At 43.1% G+C, this 17,945-nt stretch overlaps 1 protein-coding gene across 45 annotated transcripts in view; it reads left to right on the top strand.

Moving 5' to 3' along the window:
- The window catches only part of TBC1D1 (TBC1 domain family member 1), a 226,326-nt gene that overhangs the window by 74,903 nt on the left and 133,478 nt on the right, over positions 1-17,945 (top strand). For 23 of the 45 annotated variants that reach the window (XR_014082864.1, XR_014082880.1, XR_014082881.1 and 20 more), the window contains exon 1: positions 1,284-1,514. The exons of 20 other annotated variants lie outside the window; for them this stretch is intronic. Coding sequence is in view for 8 of the 25 variants with exons in the window: in XM_081593063.1 (XP_081449189.1) it covers positions 1,485-1,514 (30 nt within the window). In the remaining 17 variants the exon portion in view is untranslated. Of the gene's footprint in view, positions 1-1,283; positions 1,610-17,945 lie in introns of those variants that run through there. 2 more of the 45 variants (XM_081593101.1, XM_081593044.1) reach the window with 1 other exon arrangement.

The raw sequence follows: 17,945 nt of genomic DNA, 5'->3' as shown, positions 1-17,945 counted from the left end.
TGTGTGAGCTTGTAAGTGGATGCTTCAGTTCCAGCTCAGTCTTGAGATGCCTGCAGACCCAGCTCACAGACCTGGAGCCAGAGGTGCCCAGCTAAGAGATGCTGCTGGATTTTGACCCACGGAAACTGCTATTCTCAGTTTCTAAGTTTTGGGATAATTTGTCATGTAGCGATAGATAATGAATATACCCATCTAACTCAAGATGACACGCATTTGGGAAATGCCATAAAAATGTCCCATGAAGATTGTTGTTTAGTCTCCACTTATGTTCAACTGTTTTGCCACCTCAGGGACTGTAGCCCGCCAGGCTCCTCTGTCCATGGGATCTCCCAGGCAAGAATACTAGAGTGGGTTGTCATTTCTTTCTCCATCTTCCTGACCCCCGGGATGGAACCCCAATCTCCTGCATTGGCAGGCAGATTCTTTACAACTGAGCCACCCGGGAAGCCCCCCATGAAGATAGGGCACAATTAATATAACAAAAGGAAAGAATCAAAATTCTGGTTCTAGGGTGGCTACTTGGTCTGAGGCATTCAGTGAGTGGCTCCATATGACACATATATTGATATTTACACATTGACTATTCATGTGACCTTTAGCCTTTTTTCTTTTTTTCAATGTGCAACTAACTCTTGTGTGTCTGAGTTTGAAACTCAGCTTAACCTTTGTAGCAATAAAGTGACTATACGGCTTATCATCCTGCCTTGGAGAGAAGAAAACTGGTGAAACCAACATCTCTCACGTTGCTGAAATCTCCAGGCTGGCAGGAACTGAAGGTTCTTTCTCCACCGCCCCTTTTCTAGTCTCAACAGCTGAGTTTTCTGACTACAAGAAAACCACCTTTGATTATATAAAGGTATTAGGAGTTAGGGAAACACTAGGCCTTTTGTTACCAGCAATCTGGAGCGTTTAGGAAGCAAAGCCATGGGGGTGGGGGTAACCCCTGGAAAGTTGGGCGGGTTTTGTGTCGGCTCCGGCTCTGGGGCTTTCATCAAATCTCTGGGAGAGGAATTCCTAGTTTTTTCAAAGTTGGGCCAAACGGACCCCGAAGGCCTAGAAAGCCGCGTCCCTAAACCCTCAGGGATTACGACTCCTCCCCCGATAGCCGCGCAGCCGGGGGCGTCCCGGAGGAGGGCGACCCCCGCGGGTCCCAACTTCCCGCCGCGGGCCGAGCGTGGGGGTGGGCGGGGTGGGGGCGGGGTCGGCCGCGCTCCCTCCCCTCCGCTCCCCTCCCCCGCTCTCCCCACCCACTTCCCTTTCCTCGGCCGGGCAGCCCCGCGGGCGCGACCTCTCCGGGCAGTGACGAGCGGGGAGGAGTCCGCCGCCGCCGCCGCCGCCGCCGCCGCCGCCACCGCCACCACCGCGGGGGGAGCCATGCCCTGGCCCCGCCGCGCCCCGAGCCCGCTCCTGGCTGCCCGCCGCCGCTCAGGCCGGCGGAGGGAGTGAGCGGGAGCTGCGGGCGACGAGCCGCCGCCCGGCCCGCGATGTCACCATTGTTCAGCTGGGTGGCCAAGGTAGGCGGCGTCGGGGCCGCGTCGGGCCGGCGCCCGTTACAGTAGCGGACCGCCCGGGAGCTGGCGTCCCGGCGGGCGCGGCTCGGGAAACCTTGGTAACCGTCGGGCTGCTGGGCGTCCGGGCCGCTGGGGGTCTGCGGCTGGGTGGGGGTGGGATCGAACCGCGGCAAGGGGCGCCCCTTGCTTGGGGACCGCGTCCGGAGAGCGGCCTGCGCGGTCCGGGTCGCTCACCAGGTGGTTTTCATTCATTAGACTTTCTTCCCCGTCTTCTCCGTGAGGAGAAAGAGCCAGGGGCCTCACGCCCATTTCACAGGTGGGGATAGTGAGGCTCGACACCGGGCGGGTGGGCTTGGCTTCTGCGGCCCCCAGCGCGCCCTGGATTCCCCGCGAGGCGTGTCCAGGCGGCGGGACCTCGCATGTCAGCCTCCCTGATACAGACAGGTTTGTGCTCGGTTGTCGGGACCGTGCACGGAGGATGCCCGGAGGCTGAACTGAGTGCGCTTAGAGGATATCTGTCTTTTGTTTTTAACTCCCTGGTTTCCAAGGGCGGGTTTGGGCGGGGGGATGTCTGAGTTTTAAATCTAAGTTCTTTTTATTTCTTTGAAGTTTTATTTTCAGAACATTGGCGCCTTCAGAATTACTAAGCGTTACAAGTCCAGGCCAATCCCGCTATTGCAAAAACGAAGGGATTGGAATGGATTTCTAGAGTTCCCACCAGTTTGAGAAGGCAGTGATAGAATAATATCCTCCCGGAGTACCAGGTGTTGTGTGTTTTGAACGATGCAGCTCTTGAAGCCTCTACAGGCCGGCGGGCTAATCGGGCACCTTTCTCGAGTCCAGAGGGCTCCTGTCTCTGCCAGCCCCTTCGCAGGGCTCGCTCTTGGTGTTTGGCAGGTTAGTTGAGGAGTTAAATTAAACTCACTGAGAGAACCCGTTAGCTGTTCTGTGACCCTTTACAAATAACAGGTGGTGGTACCTCTAGTTATGATGCAGTGCTTTTATTAGAGTGTTAAAGTACATTTTTACAAATACCTTTGTATGAGGCCGATAGGGTTTGCCTGTCTTTTAAGTGATAATAAAATAGAGACGCGGAAACCAGATAACGCTAGTTATTAGACAGGCACTATATCCTACTGTCTCCGCTTGCCCACCAGAATCTTCACTTGCTGAAACACAGCTAGTAGTAAAAGCGAAGTGACTTTCAAACGTGTTTTGAGTCGTTGTGAAGTAGTTTTGTACTGAAGACAAGTTAATAATGCCCAGATTTTCTGGCTTGAAGTGATAGCTTGTTGGCTTTTCCAAATAATGCTGAAGTTTAAAAATGTCATATAGTTTAAAAAGTAATTCAGGGTGTGTTGCCTGAGTATTCTGTTACTCATTCTAGCTTGAAGATTTGAATCTGCTTCTATATTGGGTTGGGCAAAAAGTTCGTTTTTTTGTGACATAGCATGGAAAAACCCGAACAAACTTTTTGGCCAACTCAATATTACTATACTGTTACACTGTAAGGCCAAAAGGAGTAAGAAAAAAAAGAAAAGACTTTTATTGTTTTATTCCAAACTCAAAAGGTAAATCTAAAAAAACCTTACTGCTAATACTGTTTTATCGTTTTATGTATTTTCCTAAAACATACAATATAAGATGCTTTACGGTATAGGAGTGTGGTGAACTTTTGTTTATATTGGCCTACAGAGGTGATGATGAAAACAGCAAACCAAAGCCTTACTTAAGAAAAAAAAAATCAAGGATTTTGTAAGGATTGTCAACTTTCCACAACTGGCAGTACTTTTGTAAAGTTCATGTAAAAAATGAACAGCACGTGACCAACTTGATCTAAGTTCTGAATCATGTTATTCCAAAATTATTTAAACTACAGAACAATAGCACACAACTATGAAATGTTTTTGGAGCAAAGTTATCTATCAGTTGTCAGCATAATTTTAAGAAATGTTATTCTTTTGTATTTCATTTTTTCTAGGTCTTGTGTTATTGTAAATTGCATCCTATAACTGATTTTTGTAGACTGTGTTATTCTGTGAGCACTTTTAGAATATGAAGTTACTGTTTGAAAGTTCATTTCTTGGGGTTATAATTATAATAATGGCTTTCTATGGAACTTATTTGGTGTTTAGCTAAGAGAGAAGTCATTAGCACACTTTGCATTATAGACTAGGAAATGTTTTAAAAGTAGAAACAAGGCACAGATATGGTACAGAATGTGCATACTCCCAAAGTGCATTTATGTTAGATTTTAGAATGACCTTTTAAGAACAGACAAATGTACATGAGCACACACCTCACACAAATGCTTGCACATCTATTAAAAATTCCTAATTTGACCTTTGTAATTTCCAGCCCAACACCTGTTAGCGAAGAAGGGGAATAGATGTCTGTTATTTGGAAGTAGATGTCTGTTAACTTGATGCAGGTGGTGACCTGAACTTGTTATTTTTTGGTGATGCATTGTAGTGTGTGAATACTGAACATGTAGAGTGAGTCGTTTTATCATGTAAGAATAAAGCCAAAATAGGGAAGAATTTTATTTCAAAGAAATTGTCTGTTAAAAGAAAAATTACATACCTTTTTAAAATTAGACATGTCCTGGAGCATTAAGGCACGGGTGCATTATATTGAAAATGGGGCCAGGTTTATGGAGGTGTGATTTCTTTCTTTTATTTATTTATTTTTTGAGATGTGATTTCTTGATTAGTCTTTCATCAGGGATACTGCAGTTTTCATGTAGATTACACTGTTAAGTAAAAACAAATTTCTCAAGCTTTGTGATTTTTATACTAAATCCACAGACATCCCTGGTGGTTCTGAGTAATCTATTGAGTATTTCTATGTGTCCACTTCCCTGTTGGTGAAGACTAACAGCAACAGAACTGCCAGGTAATTTTCTGAACTTCCTTGGATCTATGCTGCCTATAAAAACGATGGCTAAGATTACAGCTAGTATCTCAAATTAGTGGATTTAAAATGTATATGTCCATTTGTCAGATAAATAGAAAATGGTAGCTGCTGCTGCTGCTGCTAAGTTGCTTCAGTCGTGTCCAACTCTGCAACCCCATGGACGGCAGCTCACCAGGCTCCACCGTCCCTAGGATTCTCCAGGCAAGAATACTGGAGTAGGTTGCCATTTCCCTCTCCAGTGCATGAAAGGGAAAAGTGAAAGTGAAGTCGCTCAGTCGTGTCCGACTCTTAGCGACCCCATGGACTGTAGCCTACCAGGCTCCTCCATCCATGGGATTTTCCAGGCAAGAGTACTGGAGTGGGGTGCCATTGCCTTCTCCGAAATGGGAGCTAAATAGAGCCATATTTGCTGTGTTCTCAAATCCAAGTCGAGTTTCATGTAGCTCATGCCTTATATTGAGCTGTTCTCCAATACTTCTGTATATATTCAGCAGATACTTAGTGGGTGCCATCTGTGTACCAGGCAGTCACTATTCATGCCCTGGAAGAGTTAGTTCATTTTGTACTAAAGGTTTGTCTTTTAAAAAGTGTACACATTGATGCTTTGTAATGTTTAAAAATATATTAGGAAAGGAATCCTTTTGTAAACTCATACTCAATCACTAATAAACATTTTATGTAAAACCAGGTTTTTCATATTTTGGCCTTGCTTAGAACCTGAGTTTATAGCCATTATTCATTCAACAAGTTAACGAATATATTCAACACAGATCTAGTTATTGAGCACCTACTATGTGCCAGGTATTGATTGAGGACCTAAGATTGAGCAGTGAACAGGCACACCAGGTCCCTGTTTTCATGACTCAAATTCTAGACAGGAGAGACAGCAATGAAGGAAGCAAATAAATAAATGTAATAATTGCAGATAGTGGTGAGTGTTAGGAAGGAAAGTTAACAAGGTGGTTTGGTGGGGAGTCCCTGGGGCTGAGGTGGCAAGGAGGTGGCATTTCACCTGAGTGGTAATAAGTCCCTAAAGAAGTACCAGGAAGAGGGGCCAGCAGCGAACAAGGCTTGTAGGTGGGCCTGGTGGAGCAGCAGGAGGAAGGCAGGTGATGCATAAAAGAGCTGGATCCTGAGTCAGGAAGGGCCTATGTGGGCCAGACTGTGGAGAGTTCCAGGGTGCTGTGCAGGATTTGCTCGAAAGCTAGGAGTGATGTCTGCTTTGGGAAGCCGAGGGGACCACTTAGGAGGCTGGTGTGGTTCAGGAGGTGGTAGCGATGCCTTGGATATGTAATTATTCTCTATCTTCTGGAATGACTGTGACCCAGTGTCTGAGATTGGTGCAAATGACTGAGTAGCAAATTGCTTCTTCTGTATTGAATACAAGCACAATTTGTTCTTTGCTCAGCTGCTGCTAACCACAGCTTGCAGGCACAGTTGGGTCCTGGCATTGGGCTTATTTACTTACCTTTGAGGTTTCCTGCAGACTGGATCAGCCCACCTTGGGTGCCTCTGACCAGTTGGACTTGCTCTGTTTACTGGCGCACAGCAGCCTTCTTGTAAGGTGTGAATCTGATTATAGCTAGTATATAGGTGGCAGTGTTGCTGTCTTGCTTGAAGTCAGTCTGATGTTGGTTTGTTGCTGAGATTGTGTCCTAGGTTGAGATGGAAAATTTTAAAATATGTATTACCATTTTTTTTGTCTGTAGATTTAAATTACTTTTAATTAGTGCATGTTTGAGTTTAATGAAGGGGGAAGAACTTGTCATAGCCAAACCACTCCTTGAATTTGAAAAATTTGCTGCCTCTGCTAAGCAGAACTGGTGTAGCCCCCACCAAGCTCCTGTGGGGGTGTTTGAGCAGTAGTGGCTGGGCCTCTCTCTGTGCTTGGGGAGCTCTGGTTACTGAGAATGACAATAATTTGGGCACAGGTTGATTTTACAAAGAGAGAAGGGAGAAAAGCAGGGATAGAAACCCCATCTAATCCACAATGAAACACTGCCTGGAGCAGATCTCATAATGAGAAAGAAAGTAAATTATAGTTTATTCTCTTAGATAGATTCCCTAATCCAATCTTAGCTTTAAATGTGCCTCTGCTCTGATCTTCCATTTCTGACCATCTGAGTCCTTCTCATGGTCACCCCTTCCCTGAAGCATCTGATTACTCATTCATTCATTCATTGGATGAGCATACTGAACTGGGTAGAATACAAGAGCTCCTCTGGCAGGGGAGGGTAGACATCAGCCAGCTGGGCTGTGCCACGGGAGAGCAGGGAGGGGCTTCTGCCCCCTCCCGAAGGTGGCCAAGGGAGAGGTAGCCAGGAAGCTCGGGTGCAAAGTGGTTGGGGTAGCATGTTCAGAGGCCTGCAGGCTCGTTGGAGGAGCCTCAGTGACAGGCTGTTGGTCAGGCTGGCAGGAAATCTGCTATAGGGAGTAGCAGAGGGTGAGCTGAACAGATGTTCAGGGGCCAGGATGTGCATGGCATACAGACCCCTTCAGAGGAGTTGGCATTTTACCTGCGATAGTGGGAACCATTAGAGACCAAAACTGATCTGTCCCCAGACTCTTGTAGCTGTGTAGTCTAGTCTGTGTATCTTGCATTGCAGTTATTTAAATATTTTATCTTCTTAGCCTGTACACTCTGTGTGAAAACAGAGGTGACGTTGTCATGTATACCAGTGTGTACAAATCAGTTGGGCATCTTGTTGAAATGTATTAAATAGTTCTGCTTTAGCAGGTCTGGGATGGAACTCAAGATTCTGCATTTCCAACAAGCTTCTCACAGGTGATGATGCTGATACTGCCCGTCTGGGGACTACATTTTGAGTAGCAAGGTTCTCAATTTAAATATTTCCTTTTATACCTACTATTAGACATAGGAGTTGCTTGTATTTTTTGGAACAAATGCTGTGACTTCAGAATAGTCACTCGTATGTGGGAGGACAATAGTGGAAATAGTGTCCTATGAAATAAGACTTAAAAAAACTCAGCAACTTTGAAATTGGGTGTCTGGAGAGTGGAAGGAAAAATTTGCATTGCATACTCTTGCACCTTTTAAAAATTTTGAACATTTTACGTATGAACTCTTCAGTTTATTATTTTTTTTCATTTTTGGCCGCACCCCACGGCTTGTGGAACCTTAGTTCCCTGACCAGGCATTGAACCCATGCCATCATCAGTGAAAGTGTGACAGCCTAACTTTTGGACCTCTGGGGAAATCCCTGCTCAGTTTATTAAATTTAAAAAATACTTTGATGACCTTTCCTTTTTTTCAGTATATTTAACTTCACTCCAAATACCATTAGGATAATATAATAAACTAGGCATCAAATTGTTATTGAAAAGTAGATTCAAATCTCCAGCTTTCTTCTTTTGGATAGATTTATTTTTTGAGCCATTTTAAGTTCATGGCAATATTGAGCAGAAGATACAGTTCCCACACATGCAACAGCCTCCCCTGTTATCAGTAGCCCTAATCATGTGGTACATTTGTCACAATTGATGAACTTGCATTGATATATCATTATCTCCCAAAGTCCATAGTTTACACTGTGGTACATTATTAGGATTGTACATTCCATGCGTTTGGATAAGTGTGTAATGGCATGTATCTGTAATATCACAATGAATAGTTTCACTGCCCTAAAAATTCTCTGTGCAATGCTTTTCATCCCTTCTTCCTTCCATCTCCTGGCAACCGCTGATCTTTATAGTTTTGCCTTTTCTAAAATGTCGTATAATTGGAATCATAAAGTATGCATTCTTTTCAGATCGGCTTCCTTCGCTTAGTAATGTACATGTCAGTTTCTTTAGTGTCTTTCATGGCTTAATCATTCATTTCTTCTTAGTACTGAATAATATCTCATTGTCTGGATGTACCACAGTTTATTCATCTACAGAAGGACCTCTCAGTTGCTTCCATCTTTTGGCAGTTATGAATAAGCTGCTATAAACATCTTTGTGTCAGTTTTTGTATGGACATACGCTTTCAGCTTTTTTTGGGTAAACATCAGGGAGAAGGAGTGTGGGATCATATGGTGAGAGTAAGTTTAGTTTTCTAAGAAGCTGCCAAACTGTTCTCCATAGTGGCCATACCAGTTTGCATTCCCACCAGCAGTGAGTGAGAGTTCCTTTTATTCCACATCCTGGTCAGTATTTAGTATTGCCAGTGTTCCAGATGCAGCCATTCGAATAGATGTGTAATAGTATCTCTTTGTTGCTTTAATTTGCATTTTCCTGTTGGTATATGATGTGGAATCCTTCTTTTTAATAACTTTTAAGGAGTAGAAATAATAGTCTTTTTGAATTTTATTTCATAATGTAATTGGTATTCAGGAACATTTATAAAAGTTATAGAAAAGCAAAAAAATTTATTCTCTAGACATAAGTACCTTTCTGTTATTATTTCTGTTACCTCTGTATTTGCTTTTGAAAGATTGATGAATTAGCAGTCTACACTGCTTTGTTAGATTTATAAGAAAAATGTGATGAAAAAAATTTCCTTCGTTATCGTGCACTTTGGTACTTCTGCAGAGTATTTTTTGTCTGTCATGTGTTGCGATGGAATTAGACTCACAGGCCTTGTTCACTTTGATTGAGCTGGGCTGAGCCTTTTTCACCTGTAAAATTAATAATGTGTTTTGTATTTATCTGTATTTATCTCTTTTTTTATAGGTCCTATTTTAAAATGGAATGTCAAATTTTGCATAAGAAATTATGAAGGCTGTCTGCAAATGTAAACTATTTAAAATGTGGTTGAATTTGTAGTTTAAGTTCATGGTTTTTGTGAATGCATGGTGGTAGGTGCCGTGGATCCAGAGGAGGGTTGGACACAGGTTTAGCCTTTGAGCAGCTTGCAGTTTAGCAGGGAGAGGATGCCTGTGAAGATAATTGAATTTAGTGTGATAATACAGATATGCACAGGGAGTCAGGGAGACTTTAGAGGAGAGGGTATCTGAACTAAGTCTTTAAAGAAACACGATAAAGTTGTAGGTCGTTGATGTGATGGATTATGAAAAAAGTTAGGATATACTCTTGGTAGATATCCAGCATATTTTAGTATTTTTCAGGGCTGCTCTCTAACTCTGTTTGCTTTGCTTTTGAGACCAGTGATTTTTTTTTTAACCTTAAGGAAGACAGGTCCCATTAAGTAAATTACCCAGATACCAGAAGATTCAGAATTAAGAGTGACTCTTCTTTCATCCCAGCACACCCTAGCGCCTGGACACACCTATTAATAATTGTGGTATGGTGGTCATTCTGGTTATACAGGAATGTAAGTCCATTTTCTCTTTTCTACATGAGGAAACTGAGACCCAGGGCTTCATTTGAACAAGGTGACTTTATTTGAACAAGATCACATATCTTGTTATGGTAGAACTTAAACTCAAGGTCCCAGATCCCTGGGGTTTTTGCACACTTTGTTAATGTCCTGCTGATTTGTTTGTACTTTCTCTCTAAGTTATTTTACTAAAATCAAAAGTATGCATGTCTATCAGTAGATTGTCGTTGAGAATATTTTACTTAGCCACCTGAGTGTACGCACGTGCATTTCAGAATAGATCAAGGGGTCTGCAAGGAAATAGGCAAAGAAAAGAGGCATAAATTGAGTAGTCTGTTGAGGTGGATGGAGATTCTCTAACATGAAAGGGTGTCATTGTCATAAATGTTCAAGAGCCTGGGAGGCTTGACCAGTTGTGTGAACTTTGTACAGGAAGAAACCAGGTTCTGATTATTTGAAGAGAGAGGAAGTTGCCAAAGTCCAGTGAGGTGCCATATCTCCTAGTCCTGGGCTCCCATTACCAAGAGGGCATCCTGTGGTAGACGAGGCAGGTATATATGCTATAGCTCTTCTCCTCCAGTAAGAGAGTGAGTTTTCTCAGAGAAGCATCACTTGCAGAGTAGATTTATAGCATTAATGCAGCCATAGGAAGGAAGAGATGATTACATTTCTGAGCAGTTAATATGTGCTAGCTATTGTGTTGGGAGCAGTCAGCTTCCAGGGAATCCTGGAAGTAGTGGTATTGTTCCTTCCTCCCGCCTTGTTGGGAAAAGTGTATGAAGAAACTGAATTCAGAGAAATTAGGCAGCTTGTCATAGCTATTGAGATTACTGGAAAGTGCTCTTTATGTTAAGAATTATTCCAGAGCTTCCTGCCATAGTGGCATCTCCTCCAGCCAGCGACAGGACTCCAGACAGGAAGCTGAAGGTGTGGCTTGGAGGCCCAGGTTTGCCGGTGTTGCTATTTAGCCTTGGCTCAATGCCATGGAAATGGTAACCTCTGCTCTGCTGCCAATGGTGCAGTTCTGTTTGTGTGTCACATGAGATGAGGTGAGTGAATGTAAACTGTCGAGCTCTCTTTACAGTGGGCTTGTCCAGGCAGTGGGGTGGATGGAGTCATATGTTTCCACTGAATTTGACTCATACATCAAAGTTGTACTTCCATGGGCCTTGACCTTTGGTCTCATAGGACATCGTGTTGAATGATCTCGATGATTGTTCTCAGTTTGAAATATCTCTTGTTACTGCAAGTCAGGACGGTCATCTTAGACTATCTACCTCTGATAAGGAAGAGAGGGCCCCTGGACCCACTGGCCTGGACGGATCTCTTCTCCATTTGTTCCCAGTGGAGGTGCCCCCTTGGACACGTCAGTTCTCTTAAAGCATGAATGTGTTCATCTTCAAAATGGGGCTAAGAGCCATCTTCCAGGCTGTTGAGGATTTACTCACATAAGATACTTAGAACAATATCTGGCTTAGATCCAGCACTTAATGAGTGTGAGCCATCACCATCATCTTCATTGCATTTAGAGATGGAGATGACCTTCACAGTTGCTTATTAGTTCCATTCCCTTTTCTAAAAGATGAAAACATTGGGTCCTCCAGAGATGAGGTGGTTTCCCTGAAGTGACAGCTGAGATTAAAACAAGGTGTTCTGGCTCAGACCAGAGCTCTTTGCATCACTGGGTACTCACCTTGGTATCAAGGTTTTTTTTTCTGTTGTTTTATCACATTCTGCATGAATTAAACATAAGTCCTGATTCACTTGTGCAGAACAAGATCATAATGCTTTTCAGGCCACAAGTCATTTAGCTCCGATAAGGGAATAACAAGGGCAGAGAGAATTAGACTGGCCTCCGCCACCAGCCACCTCGGTGACCTGACCCACGGGGACAACTGTGCCTTGACTTCCCCTTCCCTAAAATAGAGGTAGGGAGCAGCTGTGCCACCCTTTCTGAAGTCCTTTTCTTGTCTCAAAATACTGTGAAGAATTCCTTCACTGCCAGTGCTGTTCAAGTTCAGAAAATAGTGTGCCCCCCAAAGATGTCGATTCTCCAATTTTGGAAAAACTTTAAAAATGTGAAGGAAGTTTATTTGTTTAGCAGAGTTCATAATTGTAGGCAGATAAGAATCAGCCAAGTGGTATTTTGCGGAAGTTCTTTTCACAGGGTGGACCCAGAGGAAATCAGTCATTAGGTGAAAATAAATCCTAAGATCTTTGAGACCATATTTGCTTAGAGACATTTTACACAGGTCTATTATGATGGTCTCTATTGTGTCAGGTTTTTGCTTTCTTACACATGTAAGTTTCCAGATTTGAAATATTGGAGCTTTGATCGTATAATGTGACTTCAGAAGCACAAACCAAAAACCTGCTTATGAGTAATGAGTTCGTGGTCCTTTGTGTTTTGATTATTACTAAATGAATCGTGTAATGAGCATGAAGTTTGCTAGTGCTTTTGGTATGGTCAGAACCCTCTTATAGTTCTAAAAATAGCCATAGTACTGTTCCTGCATTTGAAAAGGAATGAAGGGAGTACATGAGAATGTCAAGTACACTGGAGTCTCAGTGAAGGCGTATCACCCAGTTTTAGTGTAACTGAAAGAGCATCCTACAAGGGTGTGATTTTACCAGTTCTATAGTGCTTAGACTACTTGAGATGTAATCTCTGGGTTTTTTCCCCCAGAGCAAGAGGTCACTGTGGTAGACCACCAAAGCATACAATTCTGTATTAATTATTTTGCAATTACCACACTATTCAGGGAGTCCTGTGGTATTTCCAGACATTCTTGGCCAAGAAATCCAGCTTCTTTTTCAAGTTCAGTGTCAGTCAGCACACACTGATGGTGTGTCTTCTCTGAACCTGGCACTTGCGACACAGATGCCAGGATGAGAAAGATGTAATTCCTGGCTCTCAGAGGGGAGGGCAGGTGGGTGTGTGCAGTGGTCTGTGCATGGAAGTGACAATTGAGTGGGCTGGGGGTGGGGCACTCAACACATGAGTAGTCTTCTGGTCCACGGAGGTCATTAATTTTCGAAATGCAGTAAATCCTACTTGACAGTCTCACTGTTGACTTTAATCAGCAGGCATAGTCAGAACCAATTGTATACATCTTAAATATTGTCCCTCTCAAAAGGAGCCAGAGGTGTGGTTTGGATGTAGGTGTTATGAAAGCCTGCAGTGTCCTGGAGCACCTCTCTCAGAAGGTTTTCAGGGCTCTGTAGATCTAACAATTTTTTTTGCTTTAACCCTGATTGAATAAACAGGCTGTAGAGTACAACTGGCTCCTCTCTGTAGGGACAAGGTGAGTCTGCTCTCAGGTCCTTGGGGCAGACCCCAGGCTGGGCGCCAGAGCCTTCACATCCACACAGTCTTAGTGGTTAAACTGGAAAGTGCAGCCAGTGGGGCTTGTGAGTCTTTTAAGGGAAATCCTCAAGTTACTGGAAATGTGGGCACTGTGCTTTTTTATTTTTTTTAATTTGGTGGGCTTAGAAGTTTAGTCTAATGACATTTCAAGCCAAAGTATTTATTTCATCTTTTTTTAAAAAGCAAATCATGGGGACCTGGTGTGGTCTAGGAAAAAAGCCCTGAAGGGAGAGGTCATCTCTGTCCAGCCCAGCCTGTGACCGGATGCCTGTCATTCCAGGCCCCTGGGGCTTCGTTTCCTGAGAGAATGAACAGATGAAATGAGTGGTCTGAGAGTCCCATCCAGAGGGTGAGCGGGAGTGTTTGGGTGGAAGAAGCAGCTCCAATGAGCAAAGAACGGACTTCCGAAAGAGCAGAAGCCAGGGATGTGTGTGAGTGGAGCTCTGGCCCTCCCTGCCCACCGAGGTTGGCCTGTTAGGGCATTCATGCCCCGGTGTGGAGGCTCTGCGGGTCGGGCTGGGGGGTTAGTGTTATGGTAGACATTGGCGAGAAGCCCTGGACAGTTGGTTGAGTGAAAGAGGAGGCTGCCAGTGGAGAGTGGGGGAGGGGAGTACTGGTAGAAGCCAGAGGCGGGGCTGGGGTGAGGATGCGGGTCTTGCTGTGGTCTGAGTTAAGTATAGGCCTAGACCAGCGCTTGAGGTTTTTGGCTTGTAGTGAGAGAGATGGTATCCTGATGGCTTACTGAAAAATGGAGAAAGAGAGAAGAGTAGAAGGCACTTTCCAGGTTTTCAAACCGGTTGCTCGGAAGGCGATTGGGAAACAAGGAAATAAGAGAGACCTGTTTTAGGGCAAAGAGAATGAGTTTGATTTGGATGTTTTAAGGTCAGTGTGCCCAAAGTCTGGGCGATTCTCAGAGAGGTGATTAGAAATTTGAGTCAAACTTGTTTCACTAAAAAAAAAAGTTGAGTCAAGTTTAGGAAAGAGTTCAGAGTTAAGATGTATGCTAAATTATCTTTGTTTGCCTTGGGGGAGTGGGTGAGGTTCCTGGAGAGAGAGTAGAGAGAAAAGCAGAACCCAGTAGTTTTCTCTGAGATATCTGAAATGGAGGTGTCTTTTACTGTTCTAGTCTTTAGACTGTACTAGTTTAAAGGAGGGGATTACGTCAACAAAATTTCTTCACCTTTTCCCTCCCCGTGGGGCTTGTTTTTTTCCTCTTTGTAAACCAGGGTGAAATCCCACATTTGAAAATGTCTTTTGGATTCAGAGACTGTAGTTCCTACTTGGTAGATGGAATGCTTGTTCCTTTATCATGGAATCAATCTATGGTAGGTCAGGCAGGGAAGCTTCTCAGCACGTATTAGCTGTCCCCTTGGCATGAGAGAAGCAACAAAGCCTTGAACACATTCCCAGCTCTTGACTGGCACATCTGAGCCTTTATCTCTTGTCAGCCTTGGTTTCAGTGCTGGTTCTCTAGGAATGTTCCTGATTGTAAAATACCTGGGCTCGTGAAGCTGCAGTCAGTAGAGGAGCCTGGTGGGGTGCGGGTAGGGAGGAGGAACTACTCTGTCCGATTCAAGCCGGGGGAGGTGCTGCTTTGGGGGCGCCTGGAGTAGGTGATCCTGGTGCCTGTCTGTAAGGGGGCCCTGGGCTCTGAGCCCTGAAGCAGTGTTCCTATCCCTTCCAGGAGGCTCAGCATCCCAAGATGCCCCTACCCTTCTGCACTTGAGCAGAGCTCTCTCTCACTGTGCCTCACCTTGAAGTCCATGTTTTTTCCCTTCGATCTACTTGCAAAGACAGTGGCATGTTTCTGTCTTTCTTCTTGAGCTGCAAGCTCATGGCTTGGTCCCCCAGGCTCTATTCGTGGATTTGCAGACACCTTGCCATTCTTATTGCCTCTGCTTTTAAGGTCTTCTGAAACTGAAACTTGCTGTGTGGCCGGCTGAGCGGGAAGGATGGTGGGGCCCCTTTAATGTAAGGATAACATTTCTTCTATTGTCATAGGTTTTTTTTTGTTCCTTTTTCCTTCTTTTGGTATCCAGGCTGTTCTGTTGGCTTATCCTGGGCTTACAGTCAACTGAAATCTTTAAATCTTTTTCACATGAACTTTTGGCATGCTGTATCTACCCCGTGGGTACCTACGCAGTTGAGTGTTTTTTTAAACTTATGTAAATATTTTATACATATCACCACATTCCTGATATTGGGATTTTTTAAAAAAATATTTTCATTCGATTAGCCAATTTGTTTGTATAGGAGGATTTTGGAACTAGAAGTGATTTAAAGAGAACTGCAATTTATTCCCTTCAGTGTTACACATGAGTAGCTGATCTTGAGGAAACTGCCAGTGGAGGGACGGTTGGTTTCTTGGACAAGATCATGTTTTCTTTCTCACAAACCAGAAGGGTCATTGGGTTAGGAAGGAGGAGAAACGTTAGCTGAGGGCTGGGGCTGGTTAGGAAGTGACACTTGAAGAACTTCATTCTACGTGCAGCTTTGCACTGTTTCATTTTTGTCTTGTGTACATGTTTGGGATTGATTTCCTTCATCTCTAAATTGAGGAAGAAAGTATTTGGCACTTAATTCTGCTTTAAAAAAATTTTTTTTTATTTGAGTATAGTTGATTTACAATGTTGTGTTAGTTTCAGGTATACTACAAAGTGAATCAGTTATGCACATACATATATTCACTCTCATTTAGATTCTTTTCCCATGCAGGCCATTACAGGGTATTGAGTAGAGTTCCTTGTGCTATACAGTAGGTCTTTTGTTGTTGTTCAGTTGCTAAATCTTGTCCGACTCCTTGCAATGCCATGCATGGACTGTAGCACTCCAGGCTCCTCTGTCCTCCAGTATCTCCCGGAGTTTGCTCAAATTCATGTTTGTTGAGCTGGTGATGGTATCTAACCATCTCTTCCTCTCCCACCTCTTTCTCCTTTTGCATTCAAACTTTCCCAGCTTTAGGATCTTTTCCAGTGAGTCCGCTCTTTGCATCAGGTGGCCAAAGACTGTTGCTGGAGCTTCAGTTATCAGTCCTTCCAATGAAATTCAGGGTTGATTTCCTTTAGAATTGACTGGTTTGATCTCTTTGCTGTCCAGGGAACTTTCAAAAGTCTTCTTTAGCACCACAGTTCCAAAGCGTCAGTTCTTCAGTGCTCAGCCTTTTTTATGGTCCAGTTCTCACATTCATACATCACTACTGGAAGAACCATACCTCTGACTAACAATAGGTCCTTATTAGTTTAGTTGTCTATTTTATGTATAGTAGTGTATATATGTCAATTCCAGTCTTTAAGTGTTATCTCTTTAACTCTACCTTTGAGCTATCCTGTGCTAGGATACAGTCTGAGTTTTTAAAACATTTACTAAAGTTGTCTAACATAACTTCTGAGAAAAATCAAGGACCAGCAAATAGTATTGTTATTGTTACACTTGGTAAACATAAAATATAAAATATGTTAAATGGGAAATATATAATAAGGTCAGTTCTACCTAATATCCTTTACTGGCCAAATTGATCAAGGTTAAAGAAAAGGGATGGCCCCTTGGTGAGTACAGTCAACTTCAAGAAAAGGACTGAGATGATATGCAAGAAAAGTCCTGTTTCTACCACTCACCTGAATGAAGTTCAGAATTCTTGAACATACGTGATAGGTTTTGTTCAAGAATGCCATTAATGCTGTGAGAGCTAATGTGGTACAGAATTTAAGAACTATAAGTAATATGACTTACAATTAATATTTATAAGCCATACCAGAACCCCTTCTGGCAATTGAGTCTGGCAATCATGCGTTAGTAAGTTTAAATTTCTAACATGCTCCTGAAAACGACCATGGATCTCACAGATGCCGGTGACAGGGCTGTGATTGGGCTGCCAGGTATGTGTGTTGTGTGCACGTTACATACTGCACAGAGGCATCCAGCCCACAGGGCAAGCAGAGCCTGAGGTCCAGCCCACATTTGTGTGTACCAGCGTCTGCCCTCTGTAGATTTTTGTCTCCGAGGTCAAGGGTGGACAGGGGTTTTTGGCTTTCAGAAAGTTCAACAAGGGCGCTATGCAGAGGATAGCCCTATGCTATAAATTATTTTGTGTTTAAAGAAATTAACATTGATGTTGTTAAGGTAGTTCCATACTGTATCCACAAATGTTATAATTTGAATTACATTGATTTTACTCCAAGTCCTTGGAAGTAGCACAGCTGTCTGATTAAGAGGGCTAATGGTTTACCTAAACCCAAATTTGAACTGTCAGCGTCATTAAACAGGCCAGTTCTTACTGTTATCACAATTTTTATCTTAAATAATACCGATGCATATAAAAAGGCAGTCTTTTGAATATTGATTGTTTTTAGTTCCTGTGGATGTGGAAGTTTAGTTTTTAGATTGTATCTCATAACTTAAGTTTTGTTCTGTGGTGAAGCATTTGGGGGCACTTTAGAAATGTATGCCCAAATTCTACATTGAAAATAACTATCACATATTTAAAATAACTATCACATATTCTTTTTCCTCCAAAAAATTTTGTCCCTGCTGCTGCTGCTGCTGCTAAGTCGCTTCAGTCGTGTCCGACTCTGTGCAAACCCATAGACGGCCGCCCACCAGGCTCCACTGGAAGGCTTTATCTAATGAAATTAGACAGTAACCTTTAAACTTTCTTAAAGTTTAAGAAAAATGTACTCTTTTAAAAATGAACCTTTTTTTGAAGTTGCAAAAGCAGTGCACGTAAATATAGAACAATAACATATTGATAAGCAAAAATAACAAACCATCTTATTTCTGCTACCCAGAGATAATCTTGGGCAGTTCCTTCCAGATCTTTTTTGGTGATAAGCACTGTTTAAAATTGCATCTCTTTTGCTGAAAATAATTAGAA

This window comes from Giraffa tippelskirchi, chromosome 1, assembly GCF_054371585.1.
Source record: "Giraffa tippelskirchi isolate mGirTip1 chromosome 1, T2T-mGirTip1v1.2.pri, whole genome shotgun sequence".
Classification (NCBI taxonomy): domain Eukaryota; kingdom Metazoa; phylum Chordata; class Mammalia; order Artiodactyla; family Giraffidae; genus Giraffa; species Giraffa tippelskirchi.
This window is presented reverse-complemented; position numbering and strand designations above follow the sequence as displayed.